The sequence below is a fragment of the Canis lupus genome, chromosome X (genome assembly GCF_048164855.1).
Source record: "Canis lupus baileyi chromosome X, mCanLup2.hap1, whole genome shotgun sequence".
NCBI classification, from domain to species: Eukaryota; Metazoa; Chordata; class Mammalia; order Carnivora; family Canidae; genus Canis; species Canis lupus.
Window position 1 is genome coordinate 116,203,828 of NC_132876.1, and position 24,180 is coordinate 116,228,007.

At 40.7% G+C, this 24,180-nt stretch overlaps 1 protein-coding gene and 1 pseudogene across 3 annotated transcripts in view; both read right to left on the reverse strand.

The window, feature by feature from the left end:
• Positions 1–24,180, reverse strand: part of FRMPD4 (FERM and PDZ domain containing 4) — a 566,448-nt gene that overhangs the window by 179,172 nt on the left and 363,096 nt on the right. For all 3 annotated transcript variants that reach the window (XM_072818122.1, XM_072818121.1, XM_072818123.1), the window contains exon 2: positions 18,059–18,175. In XM_072818122.1, coding sequence (XP_072674223.1) covers positions 18,059–18,175 — 117 coding nt within the window. The remainder of the gene's footprint in view (positions 1–18,058; positions 18,176–24,180) is intronic.
• Positions 1,898–2,370, reverse strand: LOC140627846 (large ribosomal subunit protein eL29 pseudogene; annotated as a pseudogene).

Sequence of the window (24,180 nt, forward strand, 5' to 3'; positions counted from 1 at the left end):
GAATACTCACTTCAATCATTTACATAATGGCACTCTGATCAATGACTGGAAAATAAAGCCATTAAAAGAGAGATCTTTCTGAAGACTGTTTCAGTCCTCTAAATACTTAAGCTAGACAAAAGGACATGAGGAAAAGTCAACAAAAATAGGAGAACAATTGCATTGCCACATGAAAACAGTTTTAACCTAAGTCAATTCATTGTTCCTGCAGATTTGAAGGTATCTCTTTAATTTCCAATAATAGTGGAGAAGAGTCATATATCTCTAATATTTAACAGTACACTGTCCTGTATGTACAAAGTGTCCTATGGCGACCAAGGAATTATGACAATTCAGCACACAAGGGAAAAGGAAAAGAGATTATTGCATGACCTTCCAAATGCCTTGTTGCAACTGAGACACAAATGCCTTCTTTCAAGAGCTAAAAGGCATTTGGACAGATTATCTTGAACAGGGAATCTGCAAACTACAGCCTGTGGGCCAAATCCTACCAGCCATCTGTGAGCTAAGATGGTTTTACATTTTTAAATGGTTAAGAAAAAACAAAGTGAGTATGACATTTCATGATAGATGAAATTATATGAAATCCAAGTTTTAGTATCTGTAAAGTTTTATTGGAATGCAGCCACACTCCTTTATTTAAGGTCTATGGCTGCTTTCATGCTACCATTGGAGAGATTAATAGCTGCAGGGGAAACCACATATGACCCACAAAGGAAAAATATTTATAATGTGGCCCAATACAAAAAGTTTGCAGACGCCTGGTAGGAAAACGACCTCTCTCCCAAGTGGTAAGGCAAGGATTGATTCCACTGGCACTTTCAGGGTAAGCCCTGTTTGTTTTAGGTCAATCGACATTTCCCATATGTCCAACCACTGTGATTTGTTGAAGTTGGGGTATGTGGCCTACACCAGTTGGACCAGTGAGAAACCAGGGACTGATTCCGAGCATGCTGGGAGGCTGCTTATCTCTCTTTTGAATGGTGACTGCGAGAATGGGAAGAGTTGCCTCTGTGAGGTATGAAACTGGAGGGTGAAGGCAGAAAAGAGAATCCGGAGATGGGGGGAAGCTCTGATGACGCTGGGTGCTTGTTAAAGCTCTTGTGAAGCTGGTGCTAGTACTTTGCATGTATATATATATATATTTTTTATCACGGTGAAAAACACGTATCATAAAATGTTCCTTCTTAAGCATCTTAAGGCGCCGAGTTCACTAGTGTTATGTAGAATTACATTGTTGGGAAACATTTCCAGAATCGAGATTCTGTTCAGAACAAAAGCGTTATACGTATTAAACAACAACTTTCTGTTCTCACTGCAGACGCTGGTAAACACTGTTTGACCTCTATATATCTGCAAATGGGATATTTTTTAAAAAAGACTTCATTTAGGGATCCCTGGGTGGCGCAGTGGTTTGGCGCCTGCCTTTGGCCCAGGGTGCGATCCTGGAGACCTGGGATCGAATCCCACGTCAGGCTCCCGGTGCATGGAGCCTGCTTCTCCCTCTGCCTGTGTCTCTGCCTCTCTCTCTCTCTCCCTGTGTGACTATCATAAATAAATAAAAATTAAAAAAAAATAAAAGACTTCATTTATTCATTTGAAAGTGAGAGAGAAAGAGCACACAAGCCTGGGGAGTGGCAGGCAGAAGGAGAGGGAGAAGCAGGATCCCTGAGGAGCAGGGACCCCAACACAGGACTAGATCCCAGGGGATCATGACCTGAGCTGAAGGCAGACCCTTAACCAACTGAGCCATGCAGAAGCCCCATTTCTGAGTTTAGATATTGAAGGCTTCTCTCCTTTTTTCTTTTCTTTTCTTTTTTTTTTTTGACAGATCCTGCCGCAGGTTTATTTGTACAAATAGCACAGCAGGACACCAGGCCCATGCAGACAGAAGCCTCTACACTGGAGCCTTTGTGGGGGCCTGGGCATGTTTGGGAGCCTGCACTGCAGGAGTAGAAGCAGGAGCCGGAGCTGGGGTTGCAGCTGCAGCCTGGGCGTTGGTTTGAGCCTTGGCCTTGGCCTTTGGCCGGCAGAGCAAGTCGACTGAGCTTGCAGCTGCCGCGCTTTGGGATCTTGGGCTTAACCTCCTTGGGCTTGACAAGGGCCTTGATAGCCTCGGCACGTGCAGTCATGGCCTTGGCATTGTTGGCCTGCATCTTTTTCAGGCCCTTCTTGTGCTTCCAGGCAAAGCGCATGTTCCTCAGGAACTTGGGGTCTACCCCCTTAAGATATTTGTATCTTTGTGACTGGGGTTTCTTGATGCCATTTCTGTGCCATTTTCGTGACTGGTTGTGCGTGGTGTGGTTCTTGGGCTTGGCCATGCCTGCACCAAAGCCCGCGGCTCCCCAAGCACCTCGGACTGGAAGAGAAAAAGAGCTTCTCTCCTTTTTCTTAAACAAGATAATAGCTTGCCAAGGATTGTGATCTTTTTTCCTTTTTTTTTTTTTAAAGATTTTATTTATTTATTCATGAGAGACACACACACAGAGAGAGGCAGAGACACAGGCAGAGGGAGAAGCAGGTTCCATGCAGGGAGCCCGATGCGGGACTCGATCCCAGGTCCCCAGGATCACGCCCTGAGCCAAAGGCGGCTCTAAACCACTGAGCCACCCGGCCTGCCCTGATTATGATCTTTTTAAAAAAAAAATCACAACTTTGGTTTCATTGAATTTTTTCTCTTCCTTTGCTATTTCCCAGTTCATTAATTTGTGCACTCGTCTTTATTGTTTCCTTCCTTTTGCTAGCTTTAGGACTAATTATTTCACGTTCTAGCTCAAGGTATAAATGTAGTTTATACATTTCAGAAATTTTTCTTTTTTTTTAATGTACATTTTGAAGCTACTAACATCCCTCTTAGGTTCTGAATTCAGTGCATCTCATAAGTTTTAATATGTTGAGTTTTCACATTCATTTCTCACAAGGTAGTTTATAATTTCCCTTGATACATTTTCTTTGACCAATTGGTTGGTTAAATGCATTGTTTAATTTTCACATATCCATTAGCCATCCCCTTTTCCTTCTTCTGATGATTTCTAGTTCCATTCCAGTTTAATCAGAAAAGAGATTTTGCATAATTTCACACTTTAGAATTTGCTGAGCCTTCTCTGAGGACCTAACATGTAGCCTACCTTGGATAATGTTTGAAAGGTTCGTTGAGAAGAATGTATATTGTGCTGTTCTCTGCTAGAGTATTCTGTGTATGACTTCTAGGTGCAATTAGTCTATTTCTTTATTTATCTTCTTTCTGTTTTACCCATGATTGAAGTGGGCTGCTAGGGTGGCTCAGCGGTTTAGCGCCGCCTTCAGCCCAGGACCTGATCCTGGAGACCCGGGATCGAGTTCCACGTCGGGCTCCCTGCGTGGAGAACTGTTTCTCCCTCTGCCTGTGTCTCTGCCTCTCTCTCTGTCTCTCTCATGAATAAATAAATAAAATCTTAAAAAAAATGAAGTGGGCTGCTGGAAGTCTCCAAAAACCACTGTGTTGCTACATATTTCTTTCTTGAATTCTGCTAATAGGTGATTCATGTATTTAGGAGCTTAGTTATGTTTGTTGTATGAATATTTGTAAGGATTTTGTCTTCTTGGTGAATTGTCATTTTATGCTAACATAACATCCCTCTTTGTCTCTTGAAATTGTTTTGTTTTGTTATTTTTAAATAGTTTTTGACTTAAAATGGACTTTGGGGGTTCCTGGGTGGCTTCTCTTTCTGCCCCTCCTCCTGCTCATGCTCTCTCTCTCACTCTCACTCTCTCTCCCTCCCTCTCTTTCTCTCTCAAATAAATAAAAAATAAAAATCTAAAAAACAATATGTAACTGACTTTGTCTGATACTAGCATAGCCACTCCTCAGCTCTTTCGATACCATTTCAATGCAATTTTTCTCAAACTTTCACGTTATTTCTCGTGAAATCAAAAGTGAGTTTCTTATACACTGCATATAAGCAGACTCTCCATTTCTAAGATACCTTCTTGCTAATTATGTGTTTTGATTGGGGAGTTTAACCTATTTTTACTTCAAGTAATTATTGATATAGGATGCACAATTGCTATTTAAAGTGTTATCTTTTTGTCCATCCTTCTCTCTCGTACCACCATTCACTGTGTTTCATTGAGATTTTGTACTGACATGCTTTCATTCCCTTCTCATTACTTTTTTCTTCTATTTTATAGATAATTTCTTTGTGGTAATCATTACAATTACATAAAACATTGTAGTATTATACCATTCTATTTCAAACAGATAAAACCTTAATTTCAATTGCATAGAAAAAACACTAAAACAGCTCTACACTGCCCTGGCACATTATGTTACTGATATCACAAATCACATTTTTAAATATTGTATATTCATTTGCATAGATTTGTCATTTATTAATGTTTTTATCATTTAAATTCTATACAGGAATTAAAACTGAATTGATACATGGAGACACTATTAATAGAAGATGCTATTTATGTTCTCCTTTCATGAAGAACTTTATAATTTCGTTTCACTTTGCATTAAGGTATACATTCTTTCACCTTCAAGGACTCCTTTTACCATTTCTTAAATAATTTTTCTTAGAATGTCTTAATTCATTTTTCAAAAAAGACTTCATTTATTTATTTGGCATAGAGAGAGCAAGTACAAGCAGGAAGAGCAGTAGAGGGAGAGGCAGGCTCCCCCCTGAGCAGGGAACCTAATGTGGGACTCAATCTCAGGACCCTGAGATCATGACCTAAGCCAAAGGCAGATGCTTAATGGACTGAGCCCAATTGGTGCCCCAATTCCTTCTTTTTTGAAGGACAGTTTTCCTGGATACATTATTCTTGGTTGAAAATTATTTTTTATTTTAGCAATTTGAATATATCATTTCACACATCGTAGTCTACAATGTTTTTACAGAGGAATCCACCTATAACCTTATAAAACCTCCTTGTGTGTGATGAGCTGTTTTTCTCTTCCTGTCTAAGGTTCTCTCTTTGCCTTCAACTTTAGCAGTTTGATTATCATCTGACTGACTATATGTCTTCTTGGACTTATCCTGATGTTAATTGAGTCTAATTTCTTCAATTACTACGTACATTCCTTTCCTCAAATTTGGGAAGTTTCCACAGTCACTTGTTCAAGTAATATTTATGTCCAACTCTGACCCTCTTTTTATATTTATTTTTTTGACCCTCTTTTTAAACTTCCCTAATGCATATAATGTGGATTCGGGTCCCACAATCTCTAAGGCTCTCTTCATTTTTCTTCTTACTACACTTTTCTTTTTGCTCCTTTGACTCCACCATTTCAAATGACCTGTCTTCAATTTCACACCAGTTTTTTTCTGCCTCATCAAGTCTGCTGTCAACTCCTCCAGCATACCTTTCATTTCAACACCAGAATTTCCAATTGGAGTGTCTTATAGCTTATATCTCTTTAGTGAAATTCTCACTTTGTTCATGCATTGTTTTCCTTATTTTGTTTAGTTGCTAACTCTGTTCTCATTTGGCTCACTGAGCATTTTCATGACCGGTATTTTGACATGTAAAACAAAGCCATGCACATGGATGTATATTAGAAACAGTTTCTTTCTTTTTTTTCAAAGATTTTATTCATCCATTCATGAGAGAGAAAGAGAGAGAGAGAGAGAGGCAGAGACACAGGCAGAAGGAGAAGCAGGTTTCATGCACCGGGAGCCCGACGTGGCACTCGATCCCAAGACTCTGGGATCACGACCTGAGCTAAAGGCAGGCGCCCAACCTGAGCCACCCAGGTGCCCTAGAGTCAGTTGAAAACATTTAATTTTGTTGCTTTGCATGGTTCATATGTCCTTGTTTCTTAGTATGCTACAATTTTTTGTTGTTGTTGAGACAGGCATTTGAGAAAAAAAAAAAAATCTCTTCCAGCCTTTATACACCGGCTTTGTTTAGAAAAATACTTTCCTGATCAGCCCAGATTGAAACATATTCTGAGGATGTTTCTTCTCTGGATCTGTGCATATCATTTTAGTCATCTTAAATTCAGTGGGCAGCTTATTCCTACTTCTTCTCAGAAGCCCACAGTCTTTTGCTCCTGCTGACACCAGCCCCAGGAACTGTAGTTCTAAGATGCAATAGTGATAGCATCTGGTGTCATCAGCTTCCAAATGACACTTTCAGACCAATCAGCACACCATGGCAGGTGAAACAGATTACAGTCCTGGAGGGAGCCCCCAAACCAGCTAGAACATTGGGTGCATGATATGCTATACTGTTTGTGTCCCTGGGTCCTGGGATTGAGCCCCGAATCGGGCTTCCTACTCAGCAAGGAGCCTGCTTCTCCCTCTCCCTCTGCCTGTCCCTCTGCCTACTTGTGTTCTCTATCTCTTTCTGTCAAATTAATAAATAAGATCTTTAAAAAAGAAAGAAGAAAGAGAAAGAAAGAAAGAAAGAAAGAAAGAAAGAAAGAAAGAAAGAAAGAAAGAAAGAAAGAAGGAAGGAAAGAAAGAAAAAAAGAAAGAAAGAAAGAATCTGTAGCGCAGGTATCTTCCTGGTTGCACAATGTTAGGTCACACAGAGGGAGGAACATGGCCAAGGATGCAAAACAAGAATTGAACTAATAACCCAGTTACTAGAAGTTTTTCTTTCTTTTATACTGGTTAGGGTACTATTACTTCCTAACTGGTCTAGAGACCTCTCACAAAGGTAAATTGTGTTCCATATAGAAACAGTTTCTATGTGGGAGAGTGAAGTCATAAAGCTTCTTTGACTGTTATCCCACCACTGTGAGTATTTCTTATATCCAATTTATTGTAGAACACTTGTACTGTTATAGAAAATTACAGAGTTTGGGCAGCCCGGGTTGCTCAGTGGTTTAGCGCTGCCTTCAGCCCAGAGCCTGATCCTGGAGACCCGGGATCGAGTCCTGCGTCGGGCTCCCTGCATGGAGCCTGCTTCTCCCTCTGCCTGTGTCTCTGCCTCTCTCTCTCTCTGGGTCTCTCATGAATAAATAAATAGAATTAAAAAAAAAAAAGAAAATTACAGAGTTCCCATTCATCTGGCACTCTCAGTTTTGACTAATGTTAACATCTTATGGTAGCCTGGTAAATTTGTCACAATCAGTGAACTAATACTGATATATTATTAGTAATTAAAGTTAACATTTCATTCAGATTTCCTTAGGTTCTACACCTAATGTCATTTCTCTGTTCTAGGATGCCATCCGAGATATGGCATCACATTTAGTACTCCTACCTTCTTAGGCTCCTCTAGGCTATGAGCATCTTACTGCTATGTTTTAGTGATACAAACCAAAAAATTCGTTTCATAGTTAAAGCTAAATTTGTTAAAAGTTTTCTGCTGATTGTAACTTGCTAAATTGCCAAATGGTACTGTTTTCTAGTTCAAACACACTATTTTATAATGATAAATGTGAGGCCAGGCCCACAGTACCTAACGATTACCCACCATTACACAACTAGTACTAGGAAGAGCTGGGATCTTAGCCCAAGAGTTTTTAGTTTTTATCACCCAATTTCTGTGCCTTACAATGTAATTACACTACCCTAGAAACTCACCTTCATTACCTTCTAAATTTTGAATATCTGATAAACGGACACAATAAGGTATGAAGCAGTGACCAGAATGTGATGATTTTTCAAGGTCTCAAGGTTTTATTAAGAAATATATGCTTTATCAATGTGCTCAAATTCTGTTAGTGAATTTCCTAAAGCAGAAAGTTAACAGGTTATTTTAAGTCATTGACTTAAAAACCAACCCTGATTAATTTGTAGATGAACCATCATGAGTCTCCAGGAATTTTTGGACTGAAATTAAATGGTATCGATATAATGAAATTAATAAATCCATTTAATATTTTGGAAGTTCTAAGTAGAAATGTAGGCTTAGTACGGTGAGAAATGGAACTTTAATCATTGAACTAAAAAATAAGAACTAGCTGAGGAGATAAGAGAAGGAATGGCTTTAGAGAAAAAAGGAAGGGGTGGTATCATGGAAGCCAAGAGAATAACTTAGAAGAGAACACCACCAGAAATGAATTGGGGATTTTTATTTGGGAGCTTTATAAAATTCCTCCAGTAAAATGAGCAGTGTGACTTCAAAACACTATGGACAATTAACTTTTTCAAAGTATAATGCGGCTGTTTCTCTGTCGACCACTGGTGACAACAAGTTGCTATGTAATTTTCACATCCCTAATAATTATTTGCACTTGCATTTGGCATTCCATTGTGACTGGGTTTCTGTTGCTATCACTGCCTCCCCTACAGCCCCTCCCACAAAGGTGCTGGGTGTTGGTGGGCGCAGCTGCAAAGCCTGTGATCAGCACACTCCTTTCCCTCAGCCCCCATCACAAGGAAGGGGGAGCCACGATATTCACATAGGGAAGGTTTTACCTTTCTGTTGGGTTTTGATGATGTTAATAACCCTACCACACTCTTTAGAGGTAGGTAATGGTTGTAAGAGCTGTGCAAGGAGTTCCTGTGGACAGTAGAAACACCATGGAAGTTTGCATTACTCATAATACAACCTCAGAAAAGTCACTTTACCAATGTCTGCCATAATTTCAGTCATACATAAAATAAATGGCAGCTTCCCATTTTATGGGAGGGTTTTATGCATTTATCAAATAGTGAATCAGAAATACAAGAATGGGATCAAATGAAGATATTATAGGGAACAGTTTGGGAAACAATTACATGCCATAGGACCGTTGTGGGTACCGATTTCTTTTTGTAAATAAAATGTTATTAGAAAAAAACCCCATCAATTTATTTACATATTTATGATGGCTGCATTCGCTACAATGGAAGAGTCACACTGCTTTGTGTTGTGACACAGATCACATTGCTTCCAAAGCCTAGAATATTTACTATGTGACCTTTTACAGAAAAGGTTTGCTGACTTGGCTTACAGAAATAGAGGCTATGGGGGCAACTGGGTGGCTCAGTGGTTGAGTGTCTGCCTTTGGCTCAGATCATGATCCTTGATGGAGTCCTAGGATGGAGTCCCGCATCAGGACTGGTCATGGTCCTAGGATGGAGTCCCGCATCGGGTACCCCATAGGGAACCTTTCTTCTCCCTCTGCCTATGTCTCTACCTCTCTGTGTGTCTCTCATGAATAAATAAATAAACTAATAATAACAAAGAAATAAAGGCTATGGGTGGAGGAAGGAAAGTGTGAATCTTTTGGTGAGAAAACCCATCCTTAACAAGGCAGAGAGATGACTTTTTGAACGAGTCAATAGCTAGAAGCAATTTGTCCTCCTTGCTTGGCCTTTATTGAAAAAAAAAGTTAAGAAACAAAAATCAAGAGGTGGGGGCTGAAGGTTAATCAATCTTTACTCGTCAAAGAAACATGAATGATCAAGCAATCTTGTCACACCCTTTCTGACTTGTCTTCCTTCCCTGGATTGGCCATCAACCTACTGAAAATGATGACAGAGAAGAAAAGCGAACGATAGGACAAAACATAGTTCCTTTTACTTTCAATTCTACTGTGCCCAATAGTAAGCCAAAAGTAGGGAGCTTTGCTAGAGTGCATTCACGCCAAGAAGTGAAATTAATTTTGTGTACCAGTTTGACTTTTTTTTTTTTAATTTTTTTTTTTTTTTATGATAGTCACACAGAGAGAGAGAGAGAGGCAGAGAGACATAGGCAGAGGGAGAAGCAGGCTCCATGCACCGGGAGCCCGATGTGGGATTCGATCCGGGGTCTCCAGGATCGCGTCCTGGGCCAAAGGCAGGCGCTAAACCGCTGCGCCACCCAGGGTTCCCCCAGTTTGACTTTCCAGGTTGGAATGCAAAACGTATAAAATGTATAAGCTATGAGATACAAATCCTATAACTTCGCCAATTCTGCATATTGAGCGAAAAGCCCTTATATTTGCATACAAAGCTCACTTTGTACCATAGAAGGATGATCAATAATACCCATGATAATAATTCAAACTTTTAATTTTAACTTCTTAGACTGGTGTCAAATGGCCAATACAAAATTATGAAATATTTGCAGACCACGAAGGAAAGGGAAAACCTGTAGATTTTAGGAGCTTCCTGAGAATGTTTATCTTGTTTTTTGAGGAAGGGGACTCTGTTTTCATTTGGCAACGGGTGCTGACAATTCTGGGGTCGGCCCTTTGTACTGACCAGTACCCTTTAAGATCAACTAGTCTTCTTAGAGAGTCTCTCCTGGCATCACAGTCTGAACTGCTATTGTCAACCATGAGCTTCTGGGGCAGGTGAGTGGCACGCTCCATGAAACAACCAAGAGATATGCCTACTCTTGACTCAGGCTGATCAGTGTGTCCACCGGCATAGAAAAGTAATGCCACAGCTCACCAGTGCTGCAATGGAAGAGACTCTCCTCCAGAAAATGGCCATTGATAACAAGGTGTTATTCAGGCTTTGAGAAGCAATAGAAGACAAGGGCTTGGCAGGGAGTGGGGTCTCGGTCCCCTAGGGCACCGCAGCGAGACACTGTATATCCAGCCCTCCTCTCCTCTTCTGTAGGAGTGCAGACATAAAGACACCTGCCACAAGGGTGATACTATGTCCTCTTCAGTTCAGCCGATTTACTTGGCAAAAACACCCACAGCCGCCAGTTGGCATTTGGCAGAGGCCAAAATTTCCTGCCTGTGCCCCAGCCTTAGGCGAGGACATCAAAATTGCTCTCTGCAAGTGTTGGCTCAATCCAGAAAGAAGAGCTCCAAAGGCTACTCAAAAGAATCAAGAGGTGGTAGCAGCCTCAAGCTAGTATTTCAATTACAGGCTGTGACAGAAACCTGGTCACCCAGGTGCTTCTCTTTTTCATGGTTTGGCTGTCCCTGTGATCCTAAATGGCCTCTGTGACCCAATTCATGTACATCCCTAGAGGCTGCAAAAAAAAAAAAATCAGGAGAAGAAGGAATGGATCTTGTTCACCACCTTGCCTGCTGTCCACAGCTCCCTTAAGCGGGCAAAAGCCAACTCTCTGTAGTTAAGTAGCCCAAGGAAATTCAGATAACGACAAAACCTTCAGATTCTTTGGCTTCCTAGACTAAAAAAAAAAAAAAAAAAAAAAGCCAGGGGTTTGAGGGGTTTATACAAGAGAGATGGACACATTAAGTAAACCAGCCACATTTCTAGAGCAAATACACAAGAAAATGGAAACAGACTCTGATACAGGAGAAGACTGTGTAGCGCAGCTCTTTTTGCCATATGCCAAGTTAGAACAGGAATGATAGAGTCATTTCAGAGCCTTACTTTTCAAAGCCCTTCCATCAACTCTGCAAACGTACCTTCCAGCTGGGAGCAGTAATTATTAACTCAGCAGATAGGTGCTTTGTCAGATCCAAAAGAAAACAAATCTGCTCCAATGAAGGGAATAAACAGCCCCTAACGTTCAACCAGGGAAGCTGGTGCGTTGACAGGACATAATTACCTTTCATTGCATGTAATGATATTATCACTTTTACTTTGTTCCTCCAATTCCAAAATTATAATATACCTCCCTCGCTTAAATGGATGCTTGGGATCCTCAGGAACTCATTTAACTCAATGGCATTTGCTTTTGCCATGAGGCAATTATTTGCATTTTATGAAGAATTCATTGTGTATGCTTGGAAGCAATATGTTTTATTTAAGAATTCTTCATCACAAACACAAAAAATGAGGCAAACTGCTTCTTTTCTAACATAATGCCAATTTGTAACTCTTTCTACAGTTAAAAAGTCACAAAATAATATAGCAACCCAACTCAAATAAATCTCTCCTATTTCCATCCTTGGCACACCTTTCAATTTCCACAAAAAACTTTTGCATTTCATTCCCAGAATCAAAGGGTGACAACTTATGTAATCACTCAGATCCATTTGTCCTTTGTTGGATGTCTATTAATAATGTCGGATTGATGAAGCAGGAAACTGATGTCTATTTCAAATATGAAAATAATACAGGGGATAGTGGGTGCTACCGCCAATATCCAAATCCAACTTTACAACTTTAATTTTTTACAAAAGGAAAAGATTTAAAAAACTGATGAGAGAGAAATGGAGGGATTTATCCACAGAATATGAGCCAGACTCTCTTATGAAATCTTGGGGTGAAAATCAAGGGAAAAACACCTCAAAAATAACCTTAAGAGAACCATATAATACTTGTGAATAATCAGTTGCTTGTGACTTGTTGGGGATATTTGAATTACACTAGGTAAAGCCTAGGGAAAATACTCTGTGGCTCCAGCTGAAGGATGGGGTAAGGATTTGCTATTTCTCTATTCCATGATAATACAGTTGATCATGGTGACTTGACTATTCTGCTTGTAGTTATTAATAAAACTGAGAGATGGAAGACATAATCTGATTAAATTTCCTTAGATTATTCTTTTCTGGAGCTAGATAAGTCAAAAATGCATTTCACACTGACCACTGGACTGGCTAGAAGATGGGAATGCCTAAACTACTCCCAAGACTGGCAATGTCCACACTGGAGAACAAAGTGGAAGTTTCCACATCTCATTATGAATCTACACTATTCAGGATTCGGGACTGAACTCTCTTGCATTCAGAAGATAGTGACTCAGTTTAATTGCCCACCATGGGAATTGCTGGCAGAGTAATAGAACAGTGTGTCTTGTCCAATAAGCAAGCAGGGCTACTTTTTGTAGACTCCCAGGGTGAAGGTATCCAGAAATCCAACAGGCCAAAAAAGAAGAGGAGAAAAAAAGAAAAGAAGAAGAAGGGGGGATAAAAAGCAAGGTTCTCAAATGTAGAACTTGAAAAATCAGGGCATGTATTTTTGCAATGACCCTCCAGTCTCCTTTCCCGCCCCCGATTGCTATCCCCAGACTCCAACTGGGCTGGCTGTTCATAAACATCTATCTTGCCAACAGTGTTCTAATATTTATTTTGACCATGTTTTAATTTTCTGTTCAATCCTCAAAAGCCAAAGTTCCAAATTTATGAAGGACATTTTTTTTACATGAATCCTCCCCACTTGCACAGGCCAACGAGAATGTTTTTACTCCATTTAATGAAAAAATGGTGTATTAGGAACACACAGTGCTCCCTAGTCTCTATGACATATATTTTATGTCTCTGAGGAGGTTAAACAGACCTTGCACAGTCGAGAATGATGGGACACCTATCGCTTGCACCATACTCTAAGATCATAAAAGGTAAGACATTGTCTTACTAATCTCGGTATCCTCAGCATACACTTGTGTTCAATAAATGTTTGGTGGAGGCATGTTGGCTGGGGCAAGGAGTGCTTTTCAAGGAAGTGCATGACCAGATGACCAGGTGGATGGGCCATTTCTAATGATGCTGAATGGGGAGGGTAAGCCAGGGAAAGGTGGAGGTGAGTAGAGCTGGACACACTTTAATAGGGCTGGGTGATTCCAGGGGTGGCGATGAAGGCTATGGAATATAGGAGGCTTAACATGCATTAGACTCCATTACAAAGCACAGACAAGCGAGGCTTTATAGTCTGATGATGTGGAACAAATGCTACTCTGACTATCCAGAGGATGTGGCAATCTCAGTTCCAGCGAATCTCACCTTTTTCTCAAAGAGTCAATTCCCCAATGTAGCTCACTATCTCTCAGGTCGGTTGTCATGGTTTAATGAAATCTTTGGTCTCGCAATAATTTTCTAAACTTGCTTTATCCAAAATTAGATCATGTGAAGAGGAAAAGGAGGTGCTGTCCGTTAATTATGTCAGAACAATACTCATAAACCAGGATGCTCCTGGGCAGACAAGGTTATACTCCTCTATATGTACTGTCCTATATGCGCACATAGGGATCATCTATATGTATCTTCTGTATCCATTTATACCAATATCCACAACTACATCTGTATCTGAATCAAGAGCTATGGTAATATCAATATTTCTTTTTTTAAAAAAGATTTTTAAAATTTATTCATGAGACACACACACACACACACACACACACACAGAGACAGAGAGAGAGAGAGGCAGAGACACAGGCAGAGGGAGAAGCAGGCTCCACACAGGGAGCCCGATGCAGGACTTGATCCTGAGACTCCAGGATCACAACCCGAGCCAAAGGCAGGCGCTAAACCACTGAGCCACCCAGGCGTCCCAATATCAATATTTCTATCTACAACTCTAAGCTTTATGCATCGACAGCCACAACCACACCAACAACTCTTATTTATTGATGCTGTTCTTATAGCAAACATGGCAGTGCACATCAAATTCTTTATACTTCTTTCTCTTTCCTTCTATTTCTGGCTCTCTCACCATTTCTTAAAAGGACATTCTTTCCTGAGACTTTCCTTCCAGTCCAGTTTCTCTCTTCCTATCCGAATCTCTCATTTCCCCTGGCTTAAATGGTAATAATAGTAAACTGACCAATTCTTTTTTTTGACCAACTTTTCTTTGACATCTCCCGTAATTCTTAAAGAATATTCTCAGTTGCTCAAACAAATGTATTTCATATTTTTCTGACAATACCAACAACTGTTGTCCTTTTCTTTTTTTATTTTATTTTTTTAATTTATTTATTCATGAGAGTCACAGTGAGAGAAGCATAAACATACACATAGAGAGAAGCAGGCTCCCTGCAAGGAGCCCAATGCGGGACTGATCCAAGACCAGGGATCACACCCTGAGGGAAAGGCCGAGGCTCAACAGCTGAGCCACTAGCCCACTGATCTTGGATTTCACAGACTCTAGCACTGTGAGAAATAAAGTTCTGTATTTCAGCCACCCACTCTTTCACAGTTCATTATAAAGGTCCAAGGAGACTAAGACAATAAGACATCAGGATTTTTTTACTGCTCCTGAAGCTATTTCAATGTGCAGCAAATGTTGATAAACAGTAGTCTACAGAACATATAATACTATACAAATGGGCACTAAATATGTGCATAATGACATTAAAGTCTTTTTTTAAACTTTATGTATTACCAGTGTTTTTTTTTTAAATCAAATATCAGGTATTGGTTCTACTCTAAATAATTGGGGATGGGAAAGGAAGATGAAATTTAAACACATTTAACTTCCTTCGGCTGTGTTCTAAAGGAATCATCAAGATAGAATTAGCTCATTATTGAGCTAGGAGACCCTAACTTTGAACAAGGGAAGCCTGGATCTTCCCATAGCTTCATTAATAACTTGAAAGTAGTTATGCCACCATCAAAACCAATTGTCTGATATGAGATATCATTTAGATCCTAAGAGAAGATAAAAAAGAAGAGATCTAACATCTTTCAAAGAGAATATGTAAAAGAGTGAGAAATTAAATGCAAAGGTGCTAATTACTAGTCGCAGCTTAATTTTCAAATTGTTCTTTTAACTTACAAAACTAATGAGTAGATAAATACTCCACACTGCAAACTAGAGCTCCACAGAAACCTGAGTAATTAGAGTATTTCTTTGTAATCGACAGTACTCAGTAGATAAGAAAAAAAAAAAAGACCCATCAGGATGATATTCATTATAAAACTCACTAGTGATAAAGAACAAACCCTTTTGAAAAAAGTAGTGTTCTTCACATCTGAAAACAATGAGTCTGAGAGAACCGTGGAAACTTACTTTTCCACTAAAAAAATCCTACAGATTTAGGGGCACATGGGTGGCTCAGTATGTTGAGCGGACAACTCTTGATTTCAGCTCAGATCATGAACTTGGGTTCCTGAGATTGACCCCTGCATCAGGCTCTGTGCACAGCAGGGAGTCAGCATGAGATTCTCTCTCCCTCTGCACCTATCCCAGCTCAGGCACTTATGATGGTTCTCCTTCTGTCTCAAATAAATAAATACATACATACATACATACATACATACATACATACATACTTTAAAAAAATCTTACAGATTGGGAAAAGTGGCACTGGTAACAACGGTTTTTAATGTTGCTATTCAGTAATCTGTGTAGCTTTCTCTATGAAGTTGCTGCTTTATTCTTATAGGTTTTAAGAGCTGACAGTAGGCCAGTGTAAACGTTACATTCACACCTGGGCTTGCCCTTAAAAATGTCAAGAATACAAAGAGAAATGCATGTGGCTAGAACGAGCTATGACACCTGGCATCTACAAACAACAGGCCTTGGTTTGGGTTTTTATCTATTGATCAAATGGTTTGGAATGTATGGGAGCCCCAATCCAAGGAAAAAGAAAAATTCATTTTCTTGAAAAAGTCTAACATATACCTCAATACATTTATAATCTGAATCTTTTAGAAAGTGCATTTCTTTGACAGAAATTCTTATTGTTTTGAGTCAAAGCATCTAGGCCACCTGAACTGAGCCAACTGCATGAATTCATAACCATGCTATAAAATAGCACAATATGACAAAATATCATCTTTTCAGCAATAGAAAGCACTTGGTAAACTGTTCAAAATGAACAACTCAGAATCGAGGATATAAGCAAAATTGTTGGTCTTTCTTCCAGTCTTTGTGCTTTTGGGGAGATTTTACTCCCATGGCCAATCCCAGAGTAGTTTCTATGGTATCATATCCTCAAGAAAGCCATGAAGAGCTAGAAGACCATTGCCCATAGGCTCCCTGTAGTGGGTTATGTTCAAGGGCAACCTGAAAAAGGTCAGGCCATCAGTAACAAATTGTACTCTGAAGAGAGCTGCTCTCCCCATTACAGGAAATTCTAGAGGTGAGATTTGAGTGACAAAGACTGGAAATCTAAGCACAACGTTCATATGTTTTCCACACAGATCATTCCCGTAATCATGCGGAGGTGCTGAGCTATGCAAAGACCAAATCCCAAAAAATAATCTTGAGGAATAATTTTATCTTTATAAACGAGAACCTCCACCTCCGAGTAGCCCTGTTTGCTTATCAGTCCACAGGCAGATTGACAAGAACAAAGAAATGCAGCTGTGGTCTGAACAATGTTTCCCTTGGTGTCCAGTATCAACTCAATTGTGTTCGGTTAGGATTGGACATGCTTGCTGGTCTAAAAGTTATTTTAAAAATCCTCATACTTAAGAATATTCCACATAGGTTGTAAAAGAAAGCAGGGTGGACTCTTGCTTTTTTGATAAGTGCAATATGAAAACTCATCTCAGACAATTGCAAAAAACCAGAGAACTACAACCACTGATTCCTCCAAAACTCTTTACCCAAACAGTAAACATAGAATTATCTTATGATCCAGTGATTACACTGCTAGGTGTATACCCATAAGAATTAGAAGCAGGCTCTCAAACAGATACTTACAAAGCAATGGTCACAGCAGAATTATTCCTAAGATCCGAAAGGTACAGACAACCCACATTTCCATTGAGAGATGAATGGCTACACAAACAAAGGCTATCCATAAAATGGAATATGTACAATGGAACATTATTCAGCCTTGAAAAGGAAGGAAATTGTTATATAAACCACGCCACGGATCAATGCTGAGGACATTGTGCTATGTGAAATGAGCTATTCGCAGAAGAACAAATACTTGATTTCACTTAGATATCTACAATAGGTAGATTCCTACAGAAAGAAAGTAAAATAGAGCTTACAAGAGGGAGCAGGGGAATGGGAAGGTAGTTTTCAACAGAGTTTCTGTTGGGCATGATGATTAAGTTTGAGAAATGGAGAGCGGTTAACAGTTTTACAATGTTCTGAATGTAGTTAAGTGTCAGAACTGTACACTCCCAAATGGTTAAAATGTTAAAAAAATTTACCATTACATTATACACATTTTATCCCATTAAAAAATAAAAAACGCACCACACAAGTCCAAAATCTTAGCCAATGTCAGCAAAAGGAACACATATAATCCTGTTAGCTCATGTTTTTTATAATGAATGACCCAGTAACATCTCTGTCTTGACCATTTCTACAAGGCAATTGAAATGACACTCCTCCAGTGGGGACAACTGGCCTTGGATTGACTAATGAACACTTTTGCTCTTTCCCGGAATCACCTTACTGTACCAAGAACTATCAGCCTAACAGGGCATGTGACCAACTCTGAAGCAACTGCATGTCACAAGACATACAAGTCAGAGGAGATTAAGCACTTTGATTAATGGCCTACGAATATAAGTATGTTAATTCTCTGAGTCAAGGTCGGAAATAGAGACACAGAAGATGGAGAAGATATCACAGTTTAAGCCGTTAACTCTACCTACTTGATGAAGCAGTCTCGGCCATCCCGGTTCGCAGTCATCTCCCATCCATAGGGTGGCACCTGGTTCAAGCCCCAGGTTCCCGAGGGAGGTGGCCAGCCAGAAGACTTCGTCCTGTGGCTAGAAAAAAAAAAAAGAAAAATATCATTACACCTGACACCTGAACATTTCTTCTGAGACAAACTCCAGAAGGACCATAGGATTTGCACCATTCACCTGTGGGCTAAATCCTCAGCTGATTAAATGAATAAATATAATGAGTGATTTTACTGTAGGTACCATGCTCATCGGTTTTCCTTACACTATCCTCCTTCTTTCCTTCCTTCCTCACAGACACCCCGAGTAAGTACATGTATTCCATTAATGTGTTCCATTAGAGAAGAGGAAACAACGAATGGCTCAGAAAAGATTAAATAAATTTATTAAGGACACAATACACATTTTGAACAAAATTTTTGCACACATTCCATGACATTACACATTCCTGATACCAGACATTAAGAAGAGTGGCACATAAATAGTTATCACACACAATATCAAGATGTAGATGTAAACTTTCTAGAAGCCTGCATTCCCTCTACACCGAGGACCTTCAGGACATCTGTTTGCTCAACACAACCAAAATTGCTTCAGAGCAAAATCATAAGAGGAAATATGAAGTAGCGATTTGGGATTGACCAACATCTTTCATCATTGGTCCACCCACCCAATGTGAATTTCTGGATGGCCTAGGAGATCTTCCAGGCACTTGCAGATTGCAAACTGGGGTCAGGAAATGTGGGGGGCAAAGCCGTGCTAACATTTCCAGGGCATCGTACTCAGGATCTGTGTATAGCACCCAGGAGCATTTTAGGAGACACCAGGTACAACACCGACAATAAGCACAAGTGAAAGTGGCAGCTCTCCCTAGCCAGGGGCTGGCCCCTGCAGCAAGCATCCGAAGACTGGATGTTAGCTTTCCTAAAAGGAGGCAACATTTAATTGCCCTGAACACAGGGCAACTCAACCCCACCTCCCACCCAATGTAGACATTTGCTCTTAAGGCAACAAGTCTCTGCCGGTGAAACAAGCCCATTTCCGGTAAGATTTCTAGGCGGGAATTATTTTGCATAATTTAAACCAAGTTTGTGGCTGTTTTATCAACCTCCTTTCAGGTTGCCCACCTCCTTCACGAGGTGTGGGGAGCAAAGGTCACAAATCTAATACAGATCGGGCAAACTGAAGAAAATCCCACCATAGGATTCGTTCTTGGCCCAGGAACATTCTTGTTCATTATTAACAGAAAAGACAAGGGCAACAGTTTCTGTTCCTCTTCTTTGCCCAAAAGTCAGCAGTGGTAACTTCCTCTGCAGGTTTTATAAAAACGGGCTGCTTCCCTACAGTTAGAGAACACATGAATTCGCCACCCCATGGCAAGAAAACCTAAATGCCAATTTCCCCGAAGTAGCAGAGAATGCATTTGGAGACCTTTCTCAGGTTAGACCAAGAGCACAAGCCCTTGGTGGGAAGAACACACCATATTCTGTTATTGAAAAGTCTTCCAAAAGCAACAGGATATCAAGAGGTAACAGAAGAAATACTCTAGCGAAACACTGTTCATGTAGAGAATGCAACTATTTATACTGGATGACTAAGTTACGCACGTATCAGGACGTTCATGTTCATCCATGCCAGAGAGGGCTAACTTACTAAAAACACTCTCCTCTTTTAGGTATCCTTCTCTTTCATGGGTCACAGCCACCAGAGTCTAAATCACTAAAACAAGACACAGGCTTCCTAATGTAATTAACGTGTAAAATACGGTATTAGAAGGCCTGGATTTTTTTAAAGATTTTATTTATTTATTTGAGAGAGAGGGAGAGCAAGAGAGAGCAAGAGGGCACCAGCTGGGGGAGAGGCCGAGGGAGAGGGACAAGCAGGCTCCCTCCCAGGACCCTTACATCATGATCAGAGCCCAAGGCAGACACTTAACAGACGGAGCCACACAGGAGCCCCTAGAATGCCTGAATTTTATTATAAAGTACATTCTCTCCTGTACAGTATGTTCAGTAAGAAGAAAACAACAGTTCATGAAGATGTATTCCAATAAAGTCTTTTGTCATAAAACACCAAATGAAGTGCTAATACTAGAGAAATTTACAAATGTTAGTTCAGTAATAGGACATTAGCTGATACAAAAAAAATCAAATAATTTGTCTTTTAATGTGCTGACATAAAATACATGGAATGTAGCAAATTAAAAGTGCACGAAGAACGAAAAAGAGCACCCTAAGTATCTAAACATAAGGGTCTTAAGACAAATCAAGGACAAGGGTCATAATTATAGAGGGATTTTGCTCCTGTTTCTCTGGGATTGCTGGAGGTCCACCCAACAATATGTAGCCTTGTAAGCGGAGTTTGTGCTCCCTTTACTAGGGACTCCTTTCCGGGCTCCAACCCCTGTGTCTTCCTGAAACTCTCTTCCACTCAGACATTTCTCCATCCCGGAATTGCTGAAAGATCTATCTTTTCCACCAGGAATGCAAAGAGTTAGCATCTTGGAGAGGAGAAGATGGGCCTGTGCTTATAAAAGTAGAGTTCCCTGGGATGCCTGGGTGGCTCAGTGGTGGAGCATCTGCCTTTGGCTCAGGGTGTGATCCCGGGGTCCTGGGATTGAGTCCCACATTGGGCTCCCTGCAGGAAGTCAACTTCTCCCTCTGCTTGTGTCTCTGCCTCTGTCTCTGTGTCTCTCATGAATAAATAAATAAAATATTAAAAAAAGAAGAAGAATGTTCTCCACCCTAGGGGTGCCAGATTTGCCAACTATAAACACAGGATGTCAAGTGCTATGAGAATTTCATATAAAAAACAAATTATCTGCATAAGAAAATCTCACATAATATTGGGGGGGTTACATATACTAAAAAATGGATTCATCACTTCTATGAAATTCAAATTTGACTAGACATGCTATATTTCATCTGCAAGCTCTATGCTAGCGCCTCAAATAATTGAATACCCAGATCTTCTTCCACAATCAAAGAAGACAACTTATCCATGGAAGTAAAGTAGCAAAGCCCCAAATCCTTACAATTTGCCCTCACCTACTAGTGGGACCAAATACAACTCTCACAGAGTCCGTGATGTGCTATGAAGCATCCTCAGCTCCCTGACTAGACTGAAACCAAACTACCCATCCTCCTCAGGTGTCTGTGGTCGTGACAGGGGCATAACAAGGAGTCATGACGTAGGGGTTTTTCTATTTCCCAAATTTACCTGGTAAGAATCGCCTCACATCATTTGGTAACTATAAAGATTACCACACCCTATAAATTATGATTTTGGAGGTCTGGGTTAGAACTAGGAATCTATGAGTGAGTGAACGAGTAAGTGTGTATGTTAAAACAAGCAATTCACATAATTCTGTTTTGAATAGTATTGCTTGATTGACCAGACTAAATCAAACAAAAGAAAACAGGAATGCCCAAGTCAATCGAATTTCAAATACACAATGAATAAATTTTATTATAATTATGACCCATGAAATATTGGGAAATACTGATACAAAAGAATAAATATTTGCTGTTTCTTGAAAATCCAGATTCAACTGGACATCCCATATTTTATATGGGAGCTGTGGAGTGTGGAGAACACTAGTCTCTGCTACTCAAAGTTTGTGTGAAAATCCAATGGCCCGAGAATCCGCTGCGATGTCGGCATAATGTGAAAACTGTGTTTTATCAAGATCCCCAAGTGACTCCCACATGCATTAAAGTTTGCTAACTACAGCCCAAATCAGTGGTTTCTGATGAAAAAGCCTCCCAGCAGGTTGGAATCACGTGGTAAAACTTGTTAACTCCAGATGCCTGGGATGGAGGCCAAGCCACTTGAGGCAAGGTATCTGAGAATGAAGCCAAGGCATTGGGATTTCACCCCAAGATGGCCACCCACTGGTCAAAGTCATTCTGTATTTGTATTTGGGCTGATTGAATCAAGAGCCTGAATATCTCAGCAGTGGGTTCTCCAAGTGTGGCCCCAGGACAGCAGTGGCAGCAACGAGGACTATATGGCAAATGCAAATTCATATCCACCACCCAAGACCTACCAAACCGGAAAGGCGGAGGCGATGATGGGACTGGCACCTGATGGAGGGAGCTCTGTCTCACAAGCCTCCAGGCAAGGCTGATGCCCACTTAACGTGGAGAACCACTGAGTTAGAATCAGACTCTCTTTAACTCAAGCTCTGCTACTACTTTTCCACAATCCTCAACGAGTTGCTCAACTTCTAACCGCCTCGGTCCCAGCAATTTCTCTATAAATGGTGGTAATGGGCCAGGTCCTTGGAAAAACATTAAATTAGTTTTGTAAGGCACTTAGTACAGTATGTGCTAAAAAGGCATGGCTAAATAAATCCCAACGTAGCACTGCAGACAATAAAGGGACTTAGGAGTGAGGCAACAATAGGTGTCTCTAATCGTTCTCGAAATAGAAGAAGGGTGAATGGCTCAGTCCTCTATTCTTTTCCAGTCAGGCAAGAGCAGGCTGATAAGGGGCTGAATCAAGCCAGGTGATACCTTCTTCCAAGGTCACAAGTTGAGTTCAGCTGTTCTCGAAGCAGAGGAAAAACATGAGAGAGTTTTGCCCAAGGAGGCAGTAACCCCAGTCCTGTGTGCGATCCCAGGGTACACAGGGACAATTTCAACTGCTCTCAGGCCACACCTTGAGATTCCTTGCAACCCCAGGTCCTGTCACTTCAACCTGAGATCATGGTTGTGTGAACGGCTTTCAAACACTTAGCTCAGCCTTCAAAATAGCGACCTACATTGCCAGGGCTATTTCAGTCATTCCAGAAATTCTCGGCCACTGACTGAACTGCTTTGCAGCGCTGTGCTTCTCACATCTATTGTTTGCAGCAGATTGAAAATGGCCTGGACAAAAAAGATCTTCATAGAGGAGATGAAGGGAGAGGAGCCACGAGGGGTATGGGTCAATCTGCGACAGTATTGGTGTTGGGACCGTCAGTGGAAGCCACGCACACTTTCTAGCTGTGTGCACACCTCTAAGCCCAGGACCCAATCCTGGTGTCATATCTACCCCCCGGAGAGGGCCAAACCTTAGAAACCAACCACAGGGCAATACTGGGACCTGGTGGGTGAGAAACAGGACTCATGATGGGAGAAAGGGATGATATCTGGGAGAAGGATGGTGACCAAGGTCTGGCTCCACAGTCCTGATTCAAATGCATTCAGATGCTGCCACTCACGAGCTCTGTGACCCTGGACTCTAAAGTACTTAGGTTCCCTCACCTGTGAGAGAGCCTTAGTCACCGTCAATGGTTCTCACCATCAGGAAGACACTTGTTTTGGAGACATTTTATGTGATCATAAAAGAGGCGAGTGGAAGCACTGCAGGCGCGTACAGGGGACGAGGCTTGGATGCTGCTACACATCCTCTAGGGCACAACTCACCGCCAACACAAAGAGAACATGACATTCGTGCCCCATCTTAGCTCATCAAATTGTTGTGCAAAAGAAACAAAATGATGAACACACAGTTCTTCCCACATTCCTTGATGTGCTCAAAACACTTTGGTTGAAAAACAAACAAAACACCCGAACATTCTCAAAGTTTCCACTTAAAGCCAAATTAAAACGAGCAGAATCTTATCTTTCCATCACAATGAGAGAGTTCAAAACCAAGGTTGTTCCACAGAAAGCCTCAAGGCCTTGGGTAAATCATTTGGCCTCTCTGGGTTTTAGTTCAATGTGTAAAAATACAAACATCAACATCCAGCTCTCAGTCAGGCTGTGCAGACAACTAATCTATGCCAAGCACTGAGGTCCAGCGGTCGACTCAATGAGAATAGTCTCATCAAATGCTGTTGTGTTAGAAGTGGTTATCATTATAATGAAGGTGATTTTAGTATTTGACCTCTTGGTTTAACCACCACTTCTACATACGGAATGTCTTTTGATACAAAATTGGTGTCATCATGGAACAAAACGCTTGCGAAAGCAATAGTGTTTTTGTTTTAAAGACGCAGAAATGTACCTCGGAGAGAATGAGCAACTTGTCCCATGTCCAATGGAGGCACCGGATTGTCCTCAATGGAGGGAAATAAGGTCAGCCAACAGAGTTGGACTAGA